Below are 14,506 nucleotides of genomic sequence, written 5' to 3' on the forward strand. Positions count from 1 at the left end.
TCTTTGATGATTGGTTGATATACTGTACCAGAAGCGAGGCTAGGCTCCTCTGTGAGGTTTCTTTTCTCAACACTCCTCAGCGCTGAAAGTGAACACTCGATGGTGATTGGCTAAGACATGAACTAAAATGAATTCTAAATTTTATTAACATTAAATCATCCTCATACCATTTGTGCCTCCCTCAATGAGACGCCACTGTATGGGAGTAAGATCTTAATCCTAATCTATTCATCAGCATCATTGAGCTTTGTATCCTTGCATTTTTCCTCTGATAGCAATCAAAAACCTGCGTGGTGAGTACTACCTTAACGGACATTGGGTGATCGACTTCTCGCGTGCCACACCTATTGCTGGCACTGTGCTGTATTACCAGAGAGGAACCGAGGGGGAGAAGATTCCTGAGATAATCACAGGCCGCGGCCCGACCACTGAGCCCCTAGTGATAGAGGTGAGAGCACATTTAAGGATTCCTATTAGATTTGAGTGTGTGTTAATTAATGTTGGAAGTAGAATTCACAATTAATCAAAACAAAACTGGAAGTGGCTAGTGCAATTTAATTGAATAAATATATGAGGTGCACGTTTCAGAGTGAGGCACTGCAATAAAGGAGAGCCTGCAAAATGTAAACAAAAACTTGCTGCTTGCCTTCACCTGTTTGAGACATATTTTCCACAGAACACTATGACCACCAGTGTCTGTTTCTCTACAGCTAATCACTCAAGAGGACAATGAGGGAGTGGAGTATGAGTATTATCTGCCGAACGGACGCTCAGTGGAGGGATATTACTGGAGCTACGGCTCCTGGTCTGCCTGCAGCAAGGAGTGCAGCTCAGGTCAGTACCAATAAGCAGTTTGCATTGAGGAAATATGGCAGGCTCAGCCTCGGGGTTTTGTAGAAGGACACGGGAAGAGTGTCTGTACATTTAAGGCAAGATACAACAGGCAAGTTTGACTGAAAGTTTCATTCCTGTCTGTTTTCTTAAGGGCTTTACAGAGAGGTTTGTTTAGATAATAGTGTTATGTAAGCTGATATATGTAACACTATATCCATAAAAACATGATGCTTTTTTGCTGCCTTTAATATGATTCTGACAGTATTTATTTACAGAGTGGTAACAAGAGAAACTCTGTAATATGTCAACAAAAATGACACAAGAACTTTGAACCTGGCTTTATCCAGTGTTCAGATTTCTGTCTTGGATATTTTTGCAAATGAGTGCATATTTAGTCTCATTTGCATACACTGAAAAAATTGCAATATAATAATGGTAACATCTACATTATCTGGTTTTATTAAAGTCAGAAATATTATTTATTATATATTACTGTATTATATTGCTGAATCAACTTATATAATAATTATACCAACATAACAAGTCTATATGGGTTAAATCATGTAGAAATAGCTATTTGAAGTCACAATGGCAGGTTACCTCTTTTTGCAGTGTAAATAAACATAACTAATTTTTCAGAAACATGCCTTGATTTACTGTGATTAAACAACTGGGGTAAATTATGGTGATACTGTATTAAATATTTAACCCAGTTCTCAGGTAGTGTCTCGTCTTTAAGAGTGTGTCGCTGTAGTTCATTGAATTTGTGATCAAGGCAAGTCAAGTCATACTTTTTTTTATATAGTTCTTTATACAGTACAGAGAGCTGTAATCGGGCCTTAAAAGTTAGGCCCGACGGGACCCGAGCCCGACAAGTACATTTTGATTGACAGCTTTTTTAAAGCCCGAACCCGTTTACAGCCCAATATTATTTAAATGTGCGCACGCACACAACTCTTTTGCCTTTTGTCAATAATAAGTCTTTTATACATGTTTTAACATAATTTATTCATAACTAACGTAGACTAGACCACTTGGAAGTTGGAATAAAGAAATAAAATAAGTCCTCTGTGACATCGTAACATCTCAGCATTCTAGACTTAGGATCATTTAGCCTATAAATAGACCAACGCACCAATAAAAACGAGTCTTTTTTAACAAATTAAATTAAGATAAATTTTAAATTGAGATGGGTATTTGGCAATAACGAAATTAAGATAAAGGCTCCGCCGGATTTTCTTCACACTAGCAGATGATATTTAATAAAAGAATAATGCCAACATTATCGTAAATACTCTGTCCACATTATGCATTTAAGACTCAATGAATATTTAGTTATCATTTGAAAAACCCTTCACAGAAATTAGGCTAAGCCTACATGTTTTTGTGGAGGAAAATTATTGAATCCACTGTAGATGTCTTCAGCCCGTTCCTGCGCTCACTGATGGTGCGTCATTATTCACTCATTATACTCATTATAAACATGTTCAAAACTTTTCCACAACTCAGACTTTGCTTTAGTTGCTGGTGCAACCAAAACGTAATCGCCAGAGGCAAATCTCCGTTACACCTACTCAGCATTCTTTTTCGCATCTTTCTCACGCTAATTGAAACACATCACATGACCGCTCGTTTACCTCGCAAACCGGATCGCAAGCCTGAGCCCGGCCCGAGCCCGCGTAAGATGATATAAATTAAGCCCGAACCCGTCGGGTCCCATCGGGTTCGGGCAAAGATCTTCAGCTCTAGTACAGGTTGTTTTAATGCAGCTTCACATAAATAAACAGGAAAATAACAATGTTAATGTTGCATTGTAAAATTACAATGTCAAATTATGAAACTAATTCAATTTCAGCTTTAATTCAGTAATCAAATTCGGATTACTGCCATAAACAGCTAACCAGGCTTTTTACACGGGCATTTTGTGGATTCTGTTAAAAATGCATAGATTTGTGTCACAAACACCCTGGACCGATCAGGACAGATAGGGTGTGTATCAAGCCAACCAGCTCCAGTAGAGCCAAGTGGCATATCCTGTGGAAGGAAAGCTCTAAAGTGGCACTGTTTGAAGAGAATGAAGGGGATGTTTAATTTCTGGTTTATTTAATCTCTGATTAAAGACTAGCTGCAGCAGAAATCTTGAGGCAGTTTGGATGTTGTTTTCACTGAAGTACATCAGGAGCAGTTGCAGTTGAGACACTTATCATCAAAGCTTGGGAGGGCTGCTGTTGGTGAGATGCACATGATGATGCATAATAACAATCTTTATGAATATCTAGTAAGAAGGAAAGCAGAACGGGGTTGGGTGCCAGAATACAGCAGTTTATGCTGTAACTGCTGATTCTGGAAATCTGAACAAAAAATATTTCAAACCGGGAAGACTTTGGGCCTATAATGTCATTGTTGTTTTCATGTTTTCATTTACTTGAAATAAGGTTTCTTAAATTTCAGTAATTTAACAGTACATTTGCATGTTTACAGTTCTTTGATGTTGGTTAATGGTCACATTGACTTGCAGATGAACAAATAAAATGTTTTATATTTTTAGTGTTCAAGTGTTTAAATTATTATTATTTAAACATTTTATGATTTTACTAATTATTAACCCCACTGCAGTTATTACATTAAGCCCAGTTTTGGAAACCCTGGTGTATGATATTGACATAAATATAGAATGTGTTTTTAATTCACTTTTTTTATATCATTATGGTACTTTAATGGTAAGTTTAAAACAAATTTGATAAAAAGTAATCTGAAAGTAATCTCAAAAGTAGTCCGAATGTATTACCTAAAACAAGTAACCAAGATTATGTAACTAACTACAGTTTTCAATATGTAATTTGTAATCAGTAACAGACTACAATTTGTAAGTACTGAAATCTACTCTTCTGTATAACAGGATCATTGCATATGCACTAACTTACACTGATCACCCCAGCCTGTTCATGTTGTCATTAAAGCAAAATAAGGACCAAATTCTCACATTTTTAACAAGGGTAAAGCAAGCTGATGTCACTATTAGTACAGTGTATCGCAACCTTTTTGACTAAAAAATGATATTCAGAGGTATTTCTCATATTTCTGCTGTGATGACAAAGCAGCTAATTTTTTCAAAGTTTTTTATTTACAGACAGTAGGAGTGGCAATATGTTAAAATTGTGTAAAATAATTAAAATATTTAAATAAAAAAATTCTGGAGGTTTATGCTCATATAAAACCTTTTATATATACAGAAACTAGTGGCAACATATTCTGAATAATTAAATTAATTTAATCACACAGTGATTATCAGATTCTAGATCCATCACTGAACTCTGGCCAGGGGCTGGAGACATCACTGGGCTGTACTAAGGGGCTGAAGCCGACACTGGGCTGTGCTCAGGGGATGGAGATGACACTGGGCTATCCTCTGGGGCTAGGGCTATCACTGGTCTGACTCTGGAGCTGGAGCCATCACTGGGCTAAATGCTAGGGCTGGAGCCATTACTGAGCTGTGGTTATGGGCTGGAGCCATCACTGGGTTGTACTCAAGGGCTGGAGCCATCACTGGGTTGTACTCAAGGGCTGGAGCCATCACTGGGTTGTACTCAAGGGCTGGAGCCATCACTGGGTTGTACTCAAGAGCAGGAGCCATCACTGGGTTGTACTCAAGAGCTGGAGCCATCATTGGGTTGTACTCGAGAGCTGGAGCCATCACTGGGTTGTACTCGAGAGCTGGAGCCATCACTGGGTTGTACTCCGGGGCTGGAGCCATCACTGGGTTGTGTTCAGGGGCTAAAGCTGAGACTGGGTTGTACTCTGGTGCTGGAGCCATCACTGAACTCTGGTCAGGGGCTGGAGCCATCACTTGGCTGTGCTCAGCGGCTGAAGCCATCACTGGGCTATACTCGGGCTGGAGCCAACACTGGGCTGAATTCCACGGCTGGAGCCATTTCTGAGTTGTACCAAGGGGCTGGAGCCATCACCAGCCTGTACTCTGGGGCTGGAGCCAACACTGGGCTGAATTCCAGGGCTGAAGCCACTACTGAGCTGTGCTCATGGCCTGGAGCCATCACTGGGTTGTACTCAAGGGCTGGAGCCATCACTGGGTTGTACTCAAGAGCAGGAGCCATCACTGGGTTGTACTCAAGAGCTGGAGCCATCACTGGGTTGTACTCGAGAGCTGGAGCCATCACTGGGTTGTACTCGAGAGCTGGAGCCATCACTGGGTTGTACTCGAGAGCTGGAGCCATCACTGGGTTGTACTCCGGGGCTGGAGCCGACACTGGGCTGTGCTCAGGGGCTGGAGCCAACACTGGGCTATACTCAGGGGCTGGCGCCATAACTGGGCTGTATTCTGGGGCTGGAGCCATCACTGGGCTGAATTGTAGAGCTGGAGCCATCACTGAGCTGTGTTCATGGACTGGAGCCATCACTGGGTTGTGTTCAGGGGCTAAAGCTGAGACTGGGTTGTACTCTGGTGCTGGAGCCATCACTGAACTCTGGTCAGGGGCTGGAGCCATCACTGGGCTATACTCGGGCTGGAGCCAACACTGGGCTGAATTCCATGGCTGGAGCCATTACTGAGTTGTACCAAGGGGCTGGAGCCATCACCAGCCTGTACTCTGGGGCTGGAGCCAACACTGGGCTGAATTCCAGGGCTGAAGCCACTACTGAGCTGTGCTCATGGCCTGGAGCCATCACTGGGTTGTACTCAAGGGCTGGAGCCATCACTGGCTGTACTTAGGTGCTGAAGCCGACACTGGGTTGTACTCAGGGGCTAGAGCCATCACTGGGCTGCGCTCAAGGGCTGGAGCCATCACTGGCTGTACTTAGGGGCTGAAGCCAACACTGGGCTGTACTCAGGGGCTAGAGCCATCACTGGGCTGTACTCAAAGGCTGGAGCCATCACTAGCTGTACTTAGGTGCTGAAGCCGACACTGGGTTGTACTCAGGGGCTAGAGCCATCACTGGGCTGTACTCAAAGGATGGAGCCATCACTGGCTGTACTTAGGTGCTGAAGCTGACAATGGGCTGTACTCAGGGGCTAGAGCCATCACTGGGCTGTGCTCAAGGGCTGGAGCCATCACTGGCTGTACTTAGGGGCTGAAGCCGACACTGGGCTGTACTCAGGGGCTAGAGCCATCGCTGGGCTGTGCTCAAGGGCTGGAGCCATCATTGGGCTGAACTTGGGTGCTGAAGCCTACACTGGGCTGTACTCAGTGGCTGGAGCCATCACTGGACTGTACTCATGGGCTGGAGTCATCACTGGGCTGTACTCAGGAGATTTAGCAATCTTAGGACTGGAATGACACTCTGGAGAGAATTCAAGAACAGACTCTAGGCTGGGGACTGGATAGAAGAAGTTGTCTTCTTCAGAACTACCTAGAAGAAAGTAAAGGCTGGATCTGCCACTTTAGGTATCAGGTCAGCTCTGTTAGAAATCATCTATCAGTCTTGGGGAAAGACAGGTGGACTGGGGGACATGGTCCCAGTGCTAAGGTATATGGAGGGTGCAGGCTTAGGTGAGCTGGAGTGCCCACATGCTTTCGGATGGAGACTGAATGATGATAATGATTGCACTCATAAACTGCATCAACTACAACATTTGAACTGTTCAGACAGAGGACATAATTAATGTTCACTAAGGGCCTATTACAATTAACGGGAGAAAGGAACTGACATAACTCATATTAATAACTTCAGTCCCATCCAAAAGCAGGCATTGAGAAATGTATTGCTTCAACTCACCAGATGGGAGTTTTCCAAGAACTCCTCCACATACCACTCCTGAGGTCATCCGTGCTGTTGGTGAGGAGTTAATCTTCAGCCCGGTTTATTAAATCCTTGTTTTGTTTCTGCATTCTCTCATGGGTTTTTGGGTGCAGTGAAGCACATGATGAAAAAGATCCTTAGGAAGATGTTTTAGTATCTCTTAAAACATGAAACAGGAGAAAAATACAACCACTATAAAACAAACAAACAGAATCAATGCAGGACAAAGGGGAACAGGAAACTGAGGGCTTAAACAATAAGCAGACATGGGCCGAAACCAGTGAGGCACACCAGAACAGAAAATTCTAAATATGTAACCAAAGAAACAAATAAACAGGGAACAAATAAATGAGAGCTGAACTAATTAACAGGTTAGTTAAAATCAATCATGACACTGAAAACAGAAAAGACATAAAAACAAACTATAAACAAACTGAAAATGTGACTACTTTTTATCACCAATAAATGTGTACTTTTTCCATGTTTGCTCAATAAGCCATTTCTGAGCGATTTAAATTTTAGAGCTTATTTCCATCAATACATCCATATATCTAGGCTTTCCAATACTGTGGGAGCCCCTGGATCACAAATAAAAATGACAGGTTTAGAGGGAACTAATTATAAAAAATACACCTTGAATCTTGATATATATATATTTTTTTTTGAAGCCTTAATGCTTGTTTTGTCTTATATCCAGGTGCATCTCAATAGATTAGAATGTTGTGGAAAAGTTCATTTATTTCAGAAATTCAACTCAAATTGTGAAATATGTGTATTAAATAAATTAAATGCACACAGACTGAAGTAGTTTAAGTCTTTGGTTCTTTTAATTGTGATGATTTTGGCTCACTTTTAACAAAAACACACCAATTCACTCTCAACAAAGTAGAATATGGTGACATGTCAATCAGCAAATCATATCAAAACACCTGCAAAGGTTTCCTGAGCATTCAAAATGGTCTCTCAGTTTGGTTCACTAGGCTACACAATCATGGGGAAGACTGATCTGACAGTTGTCCAGAAGACAATAATTGACAATCAAGACAACCCTTCACAAGGAGGGTAAGACACAAACATTCATTGCCAAAGAAGCTGGCTGTTCACAGAGTGCTGTATCCAAGCATGTTAACAGAAAGTTGAGTGGAAGGAAAAAGTGTGGAAGAAAAAGATACACATCTAACGATAGAACCACAGCCTTATGAGGATTGTCAAGCAAAATCCATTCAAGAACTTGAGTGAACTTCACAAGGAATGGACTGAGTCAAGGCATACAGACGTGTCAAGGAATTTGGCTACAGATATCGTATTCCTCTTGTTAAGCCAGTCCTGAACCACAGACAAAGTTAGAGGTGTCTTACCTGGGCTAAGGAGAAGAAAAACTTGCCTATTGCCCAGTGGTCCAAAGTCTTCTTTTCAGATGAGAGCAAGTTTTGTATTTCATTTGGAAACCAAGGTCCTAGAGTCTGAAGGAAGGGTGGAGAAGCTCATAGCCCAATTTGCTTGAAGTCCAGTGTTAAGTTTCCACAGTCGGTGATGTTTTGGGGTGCAATGTCATCTGCTGGTGTTGGTCCATTGTGATTTTTGAAAACCAAAGTCACTGCACCCGTTTACCAAGACATTTTGGAGCACTCTTCATGCTTCCTTCTGCTGAGCAGCTTTTTGAAGATCCTGGGCTTCCATACCACCTCAGCAGTGCCACAAACTGATCACCTCCATGACACGCCAAATTGAGGAAGTAATTAAAGTAAAAGGAGCACCTACCAAGTATTGAGTAAATGTAAAGTAAATGAACATTCACTATAATTCACTAAACATATATATATATTTATTTATTGGTCTTATGAAGTATTCTAATTTGTTGTGATAGTGAATTGGTGGGTTTTTGTTAAATGTGAGCCAAAATCATCACAATTAAAACAACAACAACAAAGACTTAAACAACTTTATTAATTTATTTAATACACAAGTTTCACAATTTGAGTTGAATTACTGAAATAAATTAACTTTTCCACGACATTATAATTTGAGATGCACCTGTAAAATAATTTTTTTGAGGCCCATTTGGAAGTTTGCTGAGGCCCTTGGTTGAGAGCTATTGTGTTTGTAGGCTGCTAATATTATGCCCTGCATGCAATTGTCATGGTTGGGATTTTCTTACGTATTTGTTATGCATTTATTCATGGTTGGTATATCTGTATTGAAAAAGGGTTTATATTTTTCTGTAATTTTGCAATCCTTTTTCCATATATTCTAGGTTACCAGTCACGTCTGGTCTTCTGTACTTTTGATGATGAAGCGTATTCTGATTACCTGTGTGCTTCCCTCCCTCGACCCCTCAGTAACCGCACATGCAATGAACAGCAGTGCCCACAAACCCGCAGGTACAGCATTTTCAGCTCAAAGTTTAGTTTGTAGTTTGTTTGGTGCATTAATATCTGGAATGTCTCTTTAGAGTGTTTATTTAGTATCATAAACCGATTTCTCCCCACAAATGCGTTTTAATGTTGTGTTGTAAATTGCGGTCTGACTTGTTGAGAACCGCTGGGTCTCACAGCTTTGGCTGTACTGTTCCTGTTCTGTAAGGATGGCGTATGTGTACGAGCCACGCTTGTGGAGGCCCATGGAAGCACCACGAGTCTATGTACAAGTGTACAGGTAACAGCCTTCAGAGGCTGAAATACTGCAGCGCATGACCTCAAACACACATATGTGTCCAGACTATGCAACCTCTCAGGAATCTCACGTTTCATGCGCCTCTGGACTACATTATGAGATTTTCTAAAGAATTTTAATCATCTATGTGTAACTGATTTCCTGGTACGTACAGCACCATAGTTGATCAAAAACAGTCCATCAGTATTACAGTGTCTTTTAGATCTTTATGTCCTTTGAGAATGAGCTGGGTAGTAAATGAATGACAATTTAGATTACACAGATTCTGAGGGCATAAGATTAACAATTATGGCAGTTACTAAACTAATCTAAAAAAAAACACCCTGGAAGACTTCGGCCATGTCATTGCGGTTTTCATGTTTATTAATGTTTGTTTAATTAAAGTGATGCAGACATTCTCAAAAAAAAAATGTCAATCAAATCCCTCTGTCCTACAATATTAATTTGAACAGATTTACAGTTAATGTTTCATTTATTTAAGAGTGAATTTGCACGTTCTCTGCTGTTGGTTAAAGGTCATAAATAATTCAATTTAAATCTATAAAAAAGTCAAAAGTAATCTAACAGTAATCCATATCTAGTCAGAATAAATGACCTAAAATGAGTAATCTTAGTTACATTACCATTACATACATATACATATATTAATACTTCTATATTTTTGTTTTTATCTCTTTTTAGTTTCTTGATCTGTCAAATTGAACTAAATGAAATGAGAACTCTTGCTTTGCACCTAGCTCAAATCAAATAAGTGTTTATATATTTCCTTTCAGTAAATGTTTATTCTATTTAAGTGCATAACATAATGTAATACTGTCTGGCTCATCTAAGAGATTGTTCACATCATTAATATGTGTTTGAGATCAGTTTGCACCAGTGTTTTACATGTTTAGTGCGATGTTTATGTCTTACAAGCACTCGTTCCTTCACATGTGAAGAACCAGGGCAACTGTTCAGCTCAGAGCTTCACTCGTCTCTTTGAGCCTGCCTCGTGTGTCAGAGGAGGTTTTTCTCTTTTGCTTTATAGACACTGCAGTACTGTCACCTCAGTAAATATTTCCCTGATTTCTGCCGTTCACATATATGAATCGTAGAGCTCTGAGCTGAGCTGCTGTCTGTGTTCTAGGTAGGTTGTTGTGTATTATAGTTTTGTGGACACTATCAATCTATTTTATATGAATAGATTTTATATACATGATGGGCCTGATTTACTAAGATCCAATATAGAGAGTATAAATAACATTTAACAATACTTTTCACATAAAAAAAAACAGTTATTTGATATCGTAGTAATATTTCACAGATACTTGAATAGTTGGCATATGAATATGACATAAAAACCTATTTGGCATGTCTGAAATCACAATCTTTAGTTAATTCTTATATTGCATTGGTAGATCAGGAGTTTTTACATGCAAACCTGTTGTAAATCATGGCCTACATGTATGATCTAGATGTTTTGTTGAGGTCACTGTCTGGGTGTTTTCGGTTTGTCTGAGTGTATTTGCGTGTGAAGTAGAAAGCAGTATTTGTCTGTTAAAATAATAAGTCTTTCACTTGTCTTAGCGGTAAACCCCTGGGTTTTTCTTCTGATGTTCATGTACAGAAACCTGAAACTGTCGTGGTCCCTGAGCAGATCGGCTGCCAGAGAACATGTGCTTTTGCTTTTTGCTGTGGGAATACTTTTGTCCCCACCGTGAGCGATATCTTCAGAATGTTTCTCTCATCTTCAGGTTTCTGGGAGCACCTGCTCAGCTTTGACAGGCCAAGTGTTTCTGCTGAACACTTGCATTGTCCTTGTCATTTTCCAGAATTCAAACCCTTTATATGTATGTTTAATGTAGGTGTGTATTTGTAAACCGTTAAAACTAGGTTAAATCCAATTTGTGTGACATGCTATTAATTACCACTGTAAATCATTATGACTTGTCTCATCAGTTTTGGAAACCATTGAAATGTTTACAGTTGCTGTGTTTAAAACAGAATCCAATAGACTGTGAATAAATGTTTAAAATAAATATATGTAAAATCACTAACAAACCGTATTACTCTGTTATTCTCGCCCTCAGAATGGGACATTTATCATAGGATGTTTAAGTGCTCTTTACATGAGGCAAATTATACAGAAATTATACTGTATTATATTATGTTTTTATTATATATATATATATATATATTACTATAATGCATAAACAGAAGTTTATCTGCTAGAAAAGCAGTCCCTCCTCAAAAGGAGTGAATTATGCCTTGGTTGCTTGCCATTGAAAGAGCAAAACTGAATGATGTGTCACAATATTTTTGTGCTAATACATCTTAAATTGTATTTAACCTAGAGCATTTTCATACTCATGAATGTAAGTGACCCAAAGCATGCAGTTTCTTTGGGTTAGACTGGCGCTGTGGAAGCTGGTATTGAGTAGGCCAGCTAAATGAATCCTCTAAATGCTATAACTCACTGTCATTGTGCTTGCTTTGCTCATGTGTGTTGACGTGTGTCAGCTGGGTGACCGGGGAGTGGAGCCCGTGTCCGGTGACCTGTGGCGGGGGTCTTCAGGTGAGGAGAGTGGAGTGTATGTCTCACGACTCGGCAGGATCGCGAGTGGTGGAGGATTCCCAATGTGCTTCCTACACACCCAGACCGCTCAACCAACAGAACTGTAACATGCAGAGATGCGCTCAATACAGAGTCTCCAGCTGGAGCCAGGTATATAAACTACACTTTATGAAAAATATTATAAACAAATTCACATAAAATTGTAAGAATGTTTTTTGTGTGAATCTTTTAAAACCTTTCCACCCTAAAATTAAAAAGAACTTAACAGGCCAAATGAGGCAGCTTTTCGTTTAAATAAAATGTCTTCATTTAAGAAAATGAAGAATATTTTTGCATTGTCATATTATTTTCATAACAATTAAGCATTCTTAATAAATCTGATTCTGAACGTCATTCTTGATAATGTAATGTAAAGAAATTATTATAAATTGTAGAGTGTTTATACTCCACATTTAGCTGCTATTTGTATTATTTGTTGTATGCTGGTTTAAATACCGATACTGTAATTTTGTAAATTGATTTATTTATTTATTACAGAATAACATACAGTAATGAAGAGTTCTGTAATTGTAGTTAAAAAAAAATACAAAAATAAAAACGTAAACCATTTCACTTTACAACAAAGTTCCATTTATATGAATTAGTTAACATAACTAACAATGAAAAATAGATCAAAAAATTTTAGTAATGTTAGTTAATGATAAAATCAACATTAACTAGTGCATTGTTAAAACCAGAAGTTGAATCTATTAGTATTATTTAATTGGCCTGAGTAGACATAAAATGAATAACATGAAAGTAATAGTATTGTTGAATAATAAATAAATGATAATAAAAACTGTAACGAATGTAGTGCACATTCTTAATATTAGTAAATGCGTTAACTTAAGATAACTAGTGGGACCTTATTGTAAAGTGTCACCATAACATTTAGTAGAAAATTTACTTAATTGTAATTAAAATTAATGTCAAATCATCTTATCGGTTCTTAAAAAGGCTTTTTTGTGTAAAATAGAATTTATTTTTATTTCGGAGATTTGTCAGTCTTTTAAACATTTCTTCTAAATTCTTCTTGCATTTTACTTTTATTTTGTTTCAATTGCTTTACTTTATCTTTCATTTGTATTTTTTCTCTAAGTAGTGTGAGGCGGTTATTTTTTCCTGTTTTTAAATAAATAACAATGCTTAAAAAACATTCCTAGTATTCAATATCTTAAAATTATAATTGATTATATATTGCGGTGGATTCCTGTATGAATTCAAACCTGTTAATGTCTGTAGTGCTCTGTGACGTGCGACTCTGGGAAACAGACGAGAGATGTGGTGTGTGTGGGTTCAGATGGAGCTTCTTTGGAGGACTATGCATGTGGGACCCAACCGAAGCCACCCAGGACCCAGGCCTGTGAGATGCCCGTCTGCAGGAGTCCCATTGGCTGGCATATAGGAGACTGGGGTCTGGTAAGGAAGAAACCACACCTCATTTACAGACAAGCTCTTGATAAAATATGACACAAGCTTACCTGCTCATAAACTCTCTCTCAAGTGCTCTAAGAGCTGTGGCTCGGGGCTGCGGGAACGGCAGGTGATCTGTTCAGACAGACAGAGAAACCTGTACAGCGTAGAGGAGTGCCAGTCCAATCCCAAACCCTCTACCGTGGAAAGATGCAATGCACAGCCTTGCTACAGGCCTCAGGGTACACAAGATTTTTTTTAGCTTTTTAAGTGCTCTTCGCACTTCCATTCATGGTTTTTCAGAGTGATTTGTACACATATTCTACACATGAATGCATAACGTTTTCACATATCATACATGATCTTAAAAATGTTTATTACATAACTCTAAAGTATTTAAATGGGTTTGATCCAGTTCATTTATGAAGTTTCTTTCTTTTTTTATATTGGTACGAGCAGATGTGCCCAGCATGCAGGACCCAACCGGTCACGATAACACCATTCAGGGCTTCCTGCCGTACATCGAGGATCCCACATTAGGTTTGTTTCTAAACATAGTTGTCCATCCGTCCATCTTTCAGTCCGTACACACATGCTGTATGTAAGGGTGATCTTAATCAGATCCCAGGTTAACTTTTTATGCTGGTTAAAGATGATCTTTGTGTGTCTGAAACATTCATTAAAGTGCTTGTTATTTTTTATTGTCTAACACAACAGAAACTCCTAAAAATAATGCTGTCCACAATCCTCATGGGACGCCTCTCACGCCTCACTGTAGCCAGACCTACTATGGCTGCTGTCCTGATGGAAGTACCCCAGCCAGTGGACCACAGAGCCAAGGCTGTCACCAGGACCAAGGCTTACCATCGTGCACATGGAGCAGGTACACATGGACTAAGATTAGTTAATCACAGGCACTCATTTTATTTGTGGCACAGTATATAATTTCTTTCTTACAGAATAACTGTAAGTTACCAGAAATGTAATGCAAATGTACTTCTCTCAGGTACGGCTGTTGTCATGATGGTGTGACCATAGCCCAAGGTCCCAACAAGGAGGGCTGTCCAGATTCCTGGCCACACTGGTCTCCAGCAGTGAGTGTTTCATTTGCACATATCAAATTGTGTTGAAATGCTCCAGAACACTATTTCAGCAGCTTAATCCAGTCCATGTTGTTTCCATTTAATAAGAGTACTTAGAAGCACCTTCAGTTGATTACAATAAGCACCTACCATACTC

General features: G+C 39.4%; 1 protein-coding gene across 3 annotated transcripts in view; it reads left to right on the top strand.

Moving 5' to 3' along the window:
• Positions 1-14,506, top strand: part of paplna (papilin a, proteoglycan-like sulfated glycoprotein) — a 55,108-nt gene that overhangs the window by 14,775 nt on the left and 25,827 nt on the right. The window contains exons 10-19 of one of the 3 annotated variants that reach the window (XM_059520901.1): positions 276-448; positions 711-834; positions 8,843-8,969; positions 9,172-9,243; positions 11,761-11,965; positions 13,097-13,273; positions 13,359-13,509; positions 13,727-13,807; positions 13,982-14,150; positions 14,274-14,361. In XM_059520901.1, coding sequence (XP_059376884.1) covers positions 276-448; positions 711-834; positions 8,843-8,969; positions 9,172-9,243; positions 11,761-11,965; positions 13,097-13,273; positions 13,359-13,509; positions 13,727-13,807; positions 13,982-14,150; positions 14,274-14,361 — 1,367 coding nt within the window. The remainder of the gene's footprint in view (positions 1-275; positions 449-710; positions 835-8,842; positions 8,970-9,171; positions 9,244-11,760; positions 11,966-13,096; positions 13,274-13,358; positions 13,510-13,726; positions 13,808-13,981; positions 14,151-14,273; positions 14,362-14,506) is intronic. The other 2 variants (XM_059520902.1, XM_059520903.1) reach the window with 2 other exon arrangements.

The sequence above is a fragment of the Carassius carassius genome, chromosome 32 (assembly GCF_963082965.1).
Source record: "Carassius carassius chromosome 32, fCarCar2.1, whole genome shotgun sequence".
In the NCBI taxonomy this organism is placed as follows: domain Eukaryota; kingdom Metazoa; phylum Chordata; class Actinopteri; order Cypriniformes; family Cyprinidae; genus Carassius; species Carassius carassius.